The sequence below is a fragment of the Cyclopterus lumpus genome, chromosome 20 (assembly GCF_009769545.1).
Source record: "Cyclopterus lumpus isolate fCycLum1 chromosome 20, fCycLum1.pri, whole genome shotgun sequence".
Classification (NCBI taxonomy): Eukaryota; Metazoa; Chordata; class Actinopteri; order Perciformes; family Cyclopteridae; genus Cyclopterus; species Cyclopterus lumpus.
Genome location: NC_046985.1, coordinates 1,617,501 through 1,631,243, shown reverse-complemented (window position 1 = coordinate 1,631,243; position 13,743 = coordinate 1,617,501). Strand labels below are relative to the sequence as shown.

General features: G+C 40.1%; 1 protein-coding gene across 1 annotated transcript in view; it reads left to right on the top strand.

Moving 5' to 3' along the window:
• The window catches only part of LOC117749878 (sodium channel protein type 2 subunit alpha-like), a 77,974-nt gene that overhangs the window by 3,855 nt on the left and 60,376 nt on the right, over positions 1-13,743 (top strand). The window contains exons 4-8 of the mRNA XM_034560695.1: positions 9,139-9,200; positions 9,864-10,005; positions 10,645-10,842; positions 11,031-11,213; positions 11,293-11,550. Of these exons, the coding sequence (XP_034416586.1) occupies positions 9,139-9,200; positions 9,864-10,005; positions 10,645-10,842; positions 11,031-11,213; positions 11,293-11,550 (843 nt within the window). The remainder of the gene's footprint in view (positions 1-9,138; positions 9,201-9,863; positions 10,006-10,644; positions 10,843-11,030; positions 11,214-11,292; positions 11,551-13,743) is intronic.

Here is a 13,743-nt window from a genome sequence, read left to right as displayed (position 1 = left end):
TGTAGTACAGGTAATATACAGTCCTGACTGTATTACACGGCAATATACTCTGACTGTAGTACAGGTATATATACTCTGACTGTAGTACAGGTAATATACAGTCCTGACTGTAGTACAGGTAATATACTCTGACTGTAGTACAGGTAATATACTCTGACTGTAGTACAGGTAATATACTCTGACTGTAGTACAGGTAATATACTCTGACTGTAGTACAGGTAATATACTCTGACTGTAGTACAGGTAATATACTCTGACTGTAGTACAGGTAATATACACTCTGACTGTAGTACAGGTAATATACTCTGACTGCAGTACAGGTAATATACAGTCTGACTGTAGTACAGGTAATATACAGTCTGACTGTAGTACAGGTAATATACTGACTGTAGTACAGGTAATATACACTCTGACTGTAGTACAGGTAATATACAGTCTGACTGTAGTACAGGTAATATCAGCCTGACTGTAGTACAGGCAATATACACTCTGATGTAGTACAGGTAATATACTCTGACTGTAGTACAGGTAATATACAGTCTGACTGTAGTACAGGTAATATACACTCTGACTGTAGTACAGGTAATATACTCTGACTGTAGTACAGGTAATATACAGTCTGACTGTAGTACAGGTAATATACTCTGACTGTAGTACAGGTAATATACACTCTGACTGTAGTACAGGTAATATACAGCCTGACTGTAGTACAGGCAATATACAGTCTGACTGTAGTACAGGTAATATACACTCTGACTGTAGTACAGGTAATATACTCTGACTGTAGTACAGGTAATATACAGTCTGACTGTAGTACAGGTAATATACACTCTGACTGTAGTACAGGTAATATACTCTGACGTAGTACAGGTAATATACAGTCTGACTCTAGTACAGGTAATATACTCTGACTGTAGTACAGGTAATATACACTCTGACTGTAGTACAGGTAATATACAGCGACTGTAGTACAGGCAATATACTCTGACTGTAGTACAGGTAATATCCATCTGACTGTAGTACAGGTAATACAGTCTGACTGTAGTACAGGTAATATACTCTGACTGTAGTACAGGTAATATATACTCTGACTGTAGTACAGGTAATATACTCTGACTGTAGTACAGGTAATATATACTCTGACTGTAGTACAGGTAATATACAGTCTGACTGTAGTACAGGTAATATATACTCTGACTGTAGTACAGGTAATATACAGTCTGACTGTAGTACAGGTAATATACAGTCTGACTGTAGTACAGGTAATATACTCTGACTGCAGTACAGGTAATATACAGTCTGACTGTAGTACAGGTAATATACAGTCTGACTGTAGTACAGGTAATATACACTGACTGTAGTACAGGTAATATACACTCTGACTGTAGTACAGGTAATATACAGTCTGACTGTAGTACAGGTAATATACACTCTGACTGTAGTACAGGTAATATACTCTGACTGTAGTACAGGTAATATACACTCTGACTGTAGTACAGGTAATATACTCTGACTGTAGTACAGGTAATATACAGTCTGACTGTAGTACAGGTAATATACACTCTGACTGTAGTACAGGTAATATACTCTGACTGTAGTACAGGTAATATACAGTCTGACTGTAGTACAGGTAATATACTCTGACTGTAGTACAGGTAATATACACTCTGACTGTAGTACAGGTAATATACAGCTGACTGTAGTACAGGCAATATACTCTGACTGTAGTACAGGTAATATCACTCTGACTGTAGTACAGGTAATATACAGTCTGACTGTAGTACAGGTAATATACACTCTGACTGTAGTACAGGTAATATACTCTGACTGTAGTACAGGTAATATACAGTCTGCTGACTGTAGTACAGGTAATATACTCTGACTGTAGTACAGGTAATATACACTCTGACTGTAGTACAGGTAATATACAGCCTGACTGTAGTACAGGCAATATACTCTGACTGTAGTACAGGTAATATACACTCTGACTGTAGTACAGGTAATATACAGTCTGACTGTAGTACAGGTAATATACAGTCTGACTGTAGTACAGGTAATATACTCTGACTGTAGTACAGGTAATATACAGTCTGACTGTAGTACAGGTAATATACTCTGACTGTAGTACAGGTAATATACTCTGACTGTAGTACAGGTAATTACAGTCTGACTGTAGTACAGGTAATATACAGTCTGACTGTAGTACAGGTAATACTCTGACTGCAGTACAGGTAATATACAGTCTGACTGTAGTACAGGTAATATACAGTCTGACTGTAGTACAGGTAATATACACTGACTGTAGTACAGGTAATATACAGTCTGACTGTAGTACAGGTAATATACAGTCTGACTGTAGTACAGGTAATATACACTGACTGTAGTACAGGCAATATACACTCTGACTGTAGTACAGGTAATATACTCTGACTGTAGTACAGGTAATATACAGTCTGACTGTAGTACAGGTAATATACACTCTGACTGTAGTACAGGTAATATACTCTGACTGTAGTACAGGTAATATACAGTCTGACTGTAGTACAGGTAATATACTCTGACTGTAGTACAGGTAATATACACTCTGACTGTAGTACAGGTAATATACAGCCTGACTGTAGTACAGGCAATATACAGTCTGACTGTAGTACAGGTAATATACACTCTGACTGTAGTACAGGTAATATACTCTGACTGTAGTACAGGTAATATACACTCTGACTGTAGTACAGGTAATATACTCTGACTGTAGTACAGGTAATATACTCTGACTGTAGTACAGGTAATATACACTCTGACTGTAGTACAGGTAATATACACTCTGACTGTAGTACAGGTAATATACAGTCTGACTGTAGTACAGGTAATATACTCTGACTGTAGTACAGGTAATATACACTCTGACTGTAGTACAGGTAATATACAGCCTGACTGTAGTACAGGCAATATACTCTGACTGTAGTACAGGTAATATCCACTCTGACTGTAGTACAGGTAATATACAGTCTGACTGTAGTACAGGTAATATACTCTGACTGTAGTACAGGTAATATACTCTGACTGTAGTACAGGTAATATACTCTGACTGTAGTACAGGTAATATACTCTGACTGTAGTACAGGTAATATACAGTCTGACTGTAGTACAGGTAATATACTCTGACTGTAGTACAGGTAATATACAGTCTGACTGTAGTACAGGTATATACTCTGACTGTAGTACAGGTAATATACACTCTGACTGTAGTACAGGTAATATACAGTCTGACTGTAGTACAGGTAATATACAGCTGACTGTAGTACAGGTAATATACACTCTGACTGTAGTACAGGTAATATACTCTGACTGTAGTACAGGTAATATACAGTCTGACTGTAGTACAGGTAATATACACTGACTGTAGTACAGGTAATATACTCTGACTGTAGTACAGGTAATATACAGTCTGACTGTAGTACAGGTAATATACAGTCTGACTGTAGTACAGGTAATATACACTCTGACTGTAGTACAGGTAATATACAGCCTGACTGTAGTACTAATACAGTCTGACTGTAGTACAGGTAATATACAGTCTGACTGTAGTACAGGTAATATACTCTGACTGTAGTACAGGTAATATACACTCTGACTGTAGTACAGGTAATATACTCTGACTGTAGTACAGGTAATATACAGTCTGACTGTAGTACAGGTAATATACAGTCTGACTGTAGTACAGGTAATATACACTCTGACTGTAGTACAGGTAATATACTCTGACTGTAGTACAGGTAATATACAGTCTGACTGTAGTACAGGTAATATACACTCTGACTGTAGTACAGGTAATATACAGCTGACTGTAGTACAGGCAATATACTCTGACTGTAGTACAGGTAATATATACTCTGACTGTAGTACAGGTAATATACAGTCTGACTGTAGTACAGGTAATATACTCTGACTGTAGTACAGGTAATATACAGTCTGACTGTAGTACAGGTAATATACTCTGCTGACTGTAGTACAGGTAATATACTCTGACTGTAGTACAGGTAATATACAGTCTGACTGTAGTACAGGTAATATACAGTCTGACTGTAGTACAGGTAATATACACTCTGACTGTAGTACAGGTAATATACACTGACTGTAGTACAGGTAATATACAGTCTGACTGTATACAGGTAATATACACTCTGACTGTAGTACAGGTAATATACTCTGACTGCAGTACAGGTAATATACAGTCTGACTGTAGTACAGGTAATATACAGTCTGACTGTAGTACAGGTAATATACACTCTGACTGTAGTACAGGTAATATCCACTCTGACTGTAGTACAGGTAATATACTCTGACTGTAGTACAGGTAATATACCTCTGACTGTAGTACATAATATACTCTGACTGTAGTACAGGTAATGTACACTCTGACTGTAGTACAGGTAATATACAGTCTGACTGTAGTACAGATAATATACACTCTGACTGTAGTACAGGTAATATACACTGACTGTAGTACAGGTAATATACAGTCTGACTGTAGTACAGGTAATATATACTCTGACTGTAGTACAGGTAATATACAGTCTGACTGTAGTACAGGTAATATACACTCTGACTGTAGTACAGGTAATATCCACTCTGACTGTAGTACAGGTAATATACTCTGACTGTAGTACAGGTAATATACACTCTGACTGTAGTACAGGTAATATACACTGACTGTAGTACAGGTAATATACAGTCTGACTGTAGTACAGGTAATATATACTCTGACTGTAGTACAGGTAATATACAGTCTGACTGTAGTACAGGTAATATACACTCTGACTGTAGTACAGGTAATATACACTGACTGTAGTACAGGTAATATACAGTCTGACTGTAGTACAGGTAATATACACTGACTGTAGTACAGGTAATATACTCTGACTGTAGTACAGGTAATATACAGTCTGACTGTAGTACAGGTAATATACACTCTGACTGTAGTACAGGTAATATACACTGACTGTAGTACAGGTAATATACAGTCTGACTGTAGTACAGGTAATATACAGTCTGACTGTATACAGGTAATATACTCTGACTGTAGTACAGGTAATATACAGTCTGACTGTAGTACAGGTAATATACACTCTGACTGTAGTACAGGTAATATACACTGACTGTAGTACAGGTAATATACAGTCTGACTGTAGTACAGGTAATATACACTGACTGTAGTACAGGTAATATACAGTCTGACTGTAGTACAGGTAATATACACTCTGACTGTAGTACAGGTAATATACACTCTGACTGTATTACAGGTAATATACAGTCTGACTGTAGTACAGGCAATATACAGTCTGACTGTAGTACAGGTAATATATACTCTGACTGTAGTACAGGTAATATACAGTCTGACTGTAGTACAGGTAATATACACTCTGACTGTAGTACAGGTAATATACACTCTGACTGTAGTACAGGTAATATACAGTCTGACTGTAGTACAGGTAATATACACTGACTGTAGTACAGGTAATATACAGTCTGACTGTAGTACAGGTAATATACACTCTGACTGTAGTACAGGTAATATACACTCTGACTGTAGTACAGGTAATATACAGTCTGACTGTAGTACAGGCAATATACAGTCTGACTGTAGTACAGGTAATATATACTCTGACTGTAGTACAGGTAATATACAGTCTGACTGTAGTACAGGTAATATACACTCTGACTGTAGTACAGGTAATATACACTCTGACTGTAGTACAGGTAATATACACTCTGACTGTAGTACAGGTAATATACACTGACTGTAGTACAGGTAATATACAGTCTGACTGTAGTACAGGCAATATACAGTCTGACTGTAGTACAGGTAATATATACTCTGACTGTAGTACAGGTAATATACAGTCTGACTGTAGTACAGGTAATATACACTCTGACTGTAGTACAGGTAAATATACACTCTGACTGTAGTACAGGTAATATACACTCTGACTGTAGTACAGGTAATATACACTGACTGTAGTACAGGTAATATACAGTCTGACTGTAGTACAGGTAATATACACTCTGACTGTAGTACAGGTAATATACACTCTGACTGTAGTACAGGTAATATACAGTCTGACTGTAGTACAGGTAATATACACTGACTGTAGTACAGGTAATATACAGTCTGACTGTAGTACAGGTAATATACACTCTGACTGTAGTACAGGTAATATACACTCTGACTGTATTACAGGTAATATACAGTCTGACTGTAGTACAGGCAATATACAGTCTGACTGTAGTACAGGTAATATATACTCTGACTGTAGTACAGGTAATATACAGTCTGACTGTAGTACAGGTAATATACACTCTGACTGTAGTACAGGTAATATACACTCTGACTGTAGTACAGGTAATATACACTCTGACTGTAGTACAGGTAATATACACTGACTGTAGTACAGGTAATATACAGTCTGACTGTAGTACAGGCAATATACAGTCTGACTGTAGTACAGGTAATATATACTCTGACTGTAGTAGAGGTAATATACAGTCTGACTGTAGTACAGGTAATATACACTCTGACTGTAGTACAGGTAATATACAGTCTGACTGTAGTACAGGTAATATACAGTCTGACTGTAGTACAGGTAATATACACTCTGACTGTAGTACAGGTAATATACACTGACTGTAGTACAGGTAATATACACTGACTGTAGTACAGGTAATATACAGTCTGACTGTACTCTGACATGAGCTCCACAGCATTTCCTCGCTCACTAATGTCTCAGTCATGCTGTCTGAAATATTGATAGTGTCATTAAATGGCCGGTCGTTACCGTAATGTTTGGATAAGCGGTGCAGTGAGTCAGGATGTCTTATTGCATTATGATTGATGGTAATTGTTACAGTAATGTTCGGACAAGCTGTGCAGATAGTTGGAAAGTTTAATTGATTTAAAGTTACTTGTTGTGGTTTTTACTACCGTATTGATTGCTTATGGTCCAAGTTACCGTAATGTTTGGATAAGTGAGGTGGAACCTTTCATTAAATCATACTTGTTGGTTTTGTTATCACCGTAATGTTTGAATAAGCTGTGCACATACTTGGAAAGTGTTATTGATTTAAAGTAATTAGTTTTTACTACAGTAATGTTTAGAAAGCGGTACGATGAGTGGGAAAGTTTTATTGTATTTGACTTTATTCATAGTTTTTTATTTAACCGTAATATTTGGAAAAGTGCTGCATTGATTTGGAAGATTGTATCGCATTAAAATGAACTGTCTTTGTTAGCGTAATGTTTGGATAAATTAGTCTTTGTTTTTTGATTTTACCGTAATGTTTGGGTGAATGTTTTATTGCTTTAAAGCTGATTGATTGTTGTTACTGTAAAGATTAGAAGTTACTCTTTGATTTTAGATTATTGGTCGTCCGGCTTCTCCCACAGTGTTTACTGCATCTGACCATTATTATGGTAATAATACTTTGCATGTTGCTGTAAAATGACCATCTACTGAGTCACGTTGCAGCCTGATTGCTTTTGCAATGACAAGCTGGTTTCATAATACAGATGATGTTAGTTATTTGGAGAATTAAAAGGCATGAAATTAACTTCCCCAGTTAAAAGCTTCAAAGGTCAACTCCCGATTCATGTTCAGAGCTGCTTTTGTGTTAATTTTGTAATAACGCGTCTCTTGTTTTTGGCTGAAATGTAAGGTGAAACTTTGAGGACGTATTCGAGCCAAAGCTGCTCTTTATTCAAATAAAAACTAATAAACGTGACTAATATACAATTAACTACACGTGCACATGTAGTGGCACGAAGTAACATATATGTTTAGGGTCAAACAGATGATGTAATGCATGAACGGAGGTTTTCATGTCATATTTAATTAAAGTAACAGCTAGCGATGGAAATAGATTATTATATATAATGAGCTGCTATTACCAAAAATGTTTCATTAATTTCTATCAAATGAAATCAACAGAATAAAATATAATGTTGTTGTTGTTTTGTTTGATTGATTAGCTTAAAGAACGTTTAGATTTAATTGACACATATTATAAAACTACAGAAATAACTAATAGTATCTTGTAATAACAGTATAAAGTATAACTATAATTATTGATGATGTGCAAACACACAGCAATGGAGGACGTGTTGGTGTGAACGTTGTTCTTATATAACTGTAAAGTGATAATAAAACAGGCAGCCTGGTTAAAAGCCTCCCGGCGGCCGGCGGAGGCGGCGGGTCACCGCAGCGCGCTCGCGACCGCAGGGTTGTCGGTTTGAATCCCCAGAGAGCGTCTGCACACAGCGGCGGCCCCGTTTTCTTTTCTGTGACTCGCCGTGAAACTGGTGTGTGACTCAGAGCTTCCTTCAAGGTTAATGTCACCCTCTTCCTCCTGCCTCGTCTTCATCACTCCTCCTCTCACTTCACAGAAGCAACTCTTTGCTTTCTTTGAGTAAAGTTCACTGAGGATTTTTTTTTTTATTTGTTCTAAGTCTGTTTTACCGAAAATCTAAAAAGGTAAATTGTTACAATTATATTCAGAAATGAAAATTAAATACATCTTATTTAAAGCCGAACATCACAGATTGGAGCTTTTATAAATAAAATTAAATATGAGAATATAAAGTGTATAAGAAGTAATGGATTTCGCTGCAGATGAACTTCCAGAATCTCTCATAAAGTTATTAAAACAGGATTATTTTTAGGATTCACTTCATCAAACTTGCACAGAAGTAAAAAATCAAAGATTCATTTCATGTTTTCATGAATTTGAACTGAGAGCATGTCTTTAAATGTCTCTACATGTCCCTAATTGTCTCTAAATGTCTTTAATTGTCTCTAATCTTCTCTAATTGTCTCTATATTTCTCTAAATGACTTTAATAAGCAACATTTCACTCTTTACTCCTTTACTCGTGACTTTGATCATAAACACACTCTTTTTGTTGGAAGAAGGATATTAGAAAGTTTTACTTGTGGAGTATTTTTAGACCGTAGTATTTATACTTTTACTGAAGTAAAGGATCAAAGCACTTCCGCCATAAGTGAGATCTTAAAATTATTTTATTCTGAATTTTAAAACAAACTAAATTAGAGTCGGGAGCAGGAACGGTTCATCCCTTCCTCTGCAGGTCAGAGGGTTGACCTTTGACCCCCGGCTGCAGCAGCTCTGCTGCGTGTCGGTGGATCTGATGTGAGCGCGTGGGCGACGATGAATGTGGAATATTAATTATGACGGACGCAGTCGGTTCCGTGTGGGCGGGTCCTCACAGGCGGCGAGGAAACGGAGCCGGAAGACGTTTTTTTAATATCTGTCACTGAAATGTTCAAAATGTTCCTGCACCAAGCCACAGATTCTCTTTTAAGAACCTGGAGTTATAATTAAGTAACCGCCGCCTCCTGATCACCACGTGGTAAAAGTACAAATTACAGATTAATTATGCCCCGATGTCTGATATAGATGGATCGGATATTAACGACAATAAAGCTTCTCTATTAAATGTATTTATATTTGTATCTGCTACATACATTATGTCATGAAATTTGAATTTCTTTTCAAGTTTTGACCAATTTGTTGCTGCTTTAAAACTGTTTACACTTGAATTATTCTTAATTGTGAAACTTGAAGATCTCTAATTAACAGTTAAATATAGAGTTGATGATTATTGACTGGTTGATCTTCAGTTCCCAGGTTTCAGAAAAACTGCAGATGTTTCTAAAATATTGACGTTCTTTTTAGATACTGTTCAAATTCATTAAGTGTGTGTGTGTGTGTGTGTGTGTGTGTGTGTGTGTGTGTGTGTGTGTGTGTGCGCGTGTGTGTGTGTGTGTGTGTGTGTGTGTGTGTGTGTTGCAGAAAGTGCCCAGATGGGTTTGACTGTCTGAAGGCAGGAAAGAACCCCAACTACGGCTACACCAGCTTCGACAGCTTCGGCTGGGCCTTCCTGTCCTTGTTTCGCCTGATGACTCAGGACTACTGGGAAAACCTCTACCACCAGGTAACCACCACACCTGACCACCAGGGGGCGACTCCTCTGGTTGTATAGAAGTCTATGCTTCATGTGTTAAAGCTGCATTCTCTCTCCTGACCACCAGGGGCGACTCCTCTGGTTGTATAGAAGTCTATGCTTCATGTGTTAATGCTGCATTCTCTCTACTGACCACCAGGGGGCGACTCCTCTGGTTGTATAGAAGTCTATGCTTCATGTGTTAAAGCTGCATTCTCTCTCCTGACCACCAGGGGGCGACTCCTCTGGTTGTATAGAAGTCTGCTTCATGTGTTAAAGCTGCATTCTCTCTCCTGACCACCAGGGGGCGACTCCTCTGGTTGTCTAGAAGTCTATGCTTCGTGTGTTAAAGCTGCATTCTCTCTACTGACCACCAGGAGAACATTACCCTACTTCTTTCTCGATTTATTTATTTACGTTTAATTAAATATTTATCTGAAGGAAAATAGTTTTTAAAGCCTTTTAAAAATGTGATCGATGTTCAGTTCTGGAGTCTATTGACGAGAACACATGGTAAACACTGAAAGACATCAGCTCCCCTCCTCCTTCTTCTGGACATTAATAGGACTTAAAAGCGTTAAAGTGAGGAGACCCAGAAGAAAGTCCACCTTGGTTGGTTTTCTCTTGCAGACGCTGCGTTCGGCCGGTAAGACCTACATGGTGTTCTTCGTGGTGGTGATCTTCCTGGGCTCCTTCTACCTGGTCAACCTCATCCTGGCCGTGGTGGCCATGGCATACGAGGAGCAGAACCAGGCCACCATCGCCGAGGCCAGCCAGAAAGAACGGGAGTTTCAGGTTGCGATGGAGATGCTGAAGAAGGAGCAGCAGGTAGACCGGCTTCCTAGAATATGAATCTCTAGTTTCAAGTCTTCTTCAATACAGCATGATGTTCATTTAGTAAATTATGGTCATTTAGAGTCAAACAGACCATAAAGCAGGGGATGCTTTAGGGGCGGAGCTCCAAGGTGATTGACAGCTCTTGAGTTTGTTGTCCGACTCTAAATCTCTTCCACCAGGTCGCCGCCCAGAAACTCCTCGACTCGGACTCGATCGTGTCACCAGATACCTCCCCGTTCGGTCTGCCATTGGACCGCGTGGAGGATCGGAGACGGAGTCAGGCGCTTGTGGGCGTGACCGACGTGGAAGCGAACCTATCGGAGGAGAAGCTGCTGCAGGTGGACTTGACAGACGGGGGAAAGGTGAGGGAAGACGAAACATGTGCTTTTTTTCATTTGGTGGTAACGCGGTCAGAGTAACGTTCTCCACGTCCTCCTCCAGCCCCTCCACCCGCTCCTCGCTCGCTCCTTCTCCTCGAGGACGCGGCGAAGCAGCCAGGTCTCCTCCATCTTCAACTTCCGTCTGAGGAGCCGGGGGTCGGAGGGGGAGATGGCCGACGACGAGTACAGCGTCCCGGGCGACGTGGTGGACGGTGTCGGGGGTCGGACCTACAGCGGCGGGACCTTCAGCGGCATCTTGCCCCACCCGTGGCCCAAACGACGACCCAGCACCTACAGCAACGCCAGCAGGAACTCCCAGGTGAGACCACGACATGAGGTCATGAGATTAGGGACTGTGGGATGAAGATACTGTGGGAGGAAGGGAGGAAGGTACTGTGGCATGAAGGTACTGTGGGATGAAGGTACTGTGGGATGAAGATACTGTGGGATGAAGGTACTGTGGCATGAAGGTACTATGGGATGAAGATACTGTGGGATGAAGGTACTGTGGGAGGAAGGTACCGTGGTATGAAGATACTTTGGGAGGAAGGTACTGTGGGATGAAGGTACCGTGGGAGTAAGGTACCGTGGGATGAAGGTACCGTGGGAGGAAGGTACCGTGGGATGAAGGTACCGTGGGATGAAGGTACCGTGGGAGGAAGGTACCGTGGGAGGAAGGTACCGTGGGAGGAAGGTACCGTGGGATGAAGGTACCGTGGGATGAATGTAAGGTGGGATGAAGATAATGTGGGATGCAATTCAATTCAATTTATTCAGTTCATCAGCGGGGGCAAAGAGTCAGGGGGCAGGGCCCAGGACCGGCATCAGACACCGCAAGGTCCAATGGACCCTCTGAGACGTGAAGTCACAACGACTCCGGGGAGGAAGCAGAGTTAATAAGGTGCAATGGAGAGATGTAAATTCATCCATAAGGAGAGAGAGAAGAGGAGATAGGTGCTCAGTGTATCCTAAAGCATCCCCCAGCAGCCTATAAGCCTATAGCAGCATATCAAGGGGCTGGACCAGGGCAAACCTGATTCAGCCCTAACTATAAGCACTATTAAAGAGGAAAGTCTTAAGTCTATTCTTGAATGAGGTGACTGTGTCTGCCTCCAGGACTGAAAGTGGAAGCTGGTTCCATAAAAGAGGAGCTTGATAACTGAAGGCTCTGGCTCCCATCCTACTTTTTAGGACTCTAGGAACCACAAGTAGCCCCACATTTAGTGAGCGCAGCTCTCTAGTGGGGCAATATGGTACTACAAGCTCCTTAAGATATGATGGTGCATCACCAATCAAGGCTTTGTAGGTGAGGAGAAGAATTTTAAATGTGATTCTTGATTTTACAGGGAGCCAGTGCAGAGCAGCTAATACAGGAGTCATGTGATCTCTTTTCTTAGTTTTTGTGAGTACACGAGCTGCAGCATTCTGGATCAACTGGAGGGATTTAAGAGACTTATTAGGGCAGCCTGATAATAAGGAGTTGCAGTAATCTAGTCTGGAAGTAACAAACGCGTGAACCAGCTTTTCTGTATCTTTTTGAGACAAGATGTGCCTGATTTTTGAAATGTTACGTAGATGATAAAATGCAATCCTTGAGATTTGCTTAACGTGGGAGTTAAAGGACAAGTCTTGGTCGAAGATAATGCCGAGATTCTTTACAGTGGTGTTGGATGCCAGGGCAATGCCATCTACAGAAACCACATCACCAGATAATTGATCTCTGAGGTGTTCAGGGCCCAGTAAAATAACTTCAGTTTTGTCTGAGTTTAACATCAGGAAGTTGCAGGTCATCCATGTTTTTATGTCTTTAAGACATGCTTGAAGTTTAGTGAGCTGGTTGGTCTCCTCTGGTTTGATCAATAGATATAATTGAGTATCGTCTGCATAGCAATGAAAGTTTATGGAGTGTTTCCTGATAATATTGCCCAAAGGAACCATATATAAGGTAAATAAAATTGGTCCAAGCACAGAACCTTGTGGAACTCCGTGATTAACGTTGGTGTCATTGAGACTTCATCGTTTACAAATACAAATTGAGATCGAACTGATAAATAGGATTTAAACCAACTTAGTGCGCTACCTGAAATGCCAATCGACTGGATGAAGATGATCCTGTGGGACCGAACCAGAAGAGATGAGAGTTACAAGATGAAAGGACACTAAATGAGATTAAATTAGATGAAATTAGACTAAATTAAATTAGATTGAATTAAATATACTGAGATTAAATTAGAGATGAATTAAGATCGGATACAAGCGGCCGAAATGAGCTTCCTCCGTAGGGTGGCCGGGCTCAGCCTTAGAGATAGGGTAAGGAGCTCGGACATCAGGGGGGAGCTTGGAGTCGAGTCGCTGCTCCTTCGTGTCCAAAGGAGTCAGCTGAGGTGGTTCATCTAGTCAGGATGCCTCCTGGACGCCTCCCATTAGAGGTTTTCCGGGCACGTCCAACTGGTAGGAGGCCCCGGGGAAGACCGAGGACACGCTGGAGGGATTATATCTCCCGGCTGGCCTT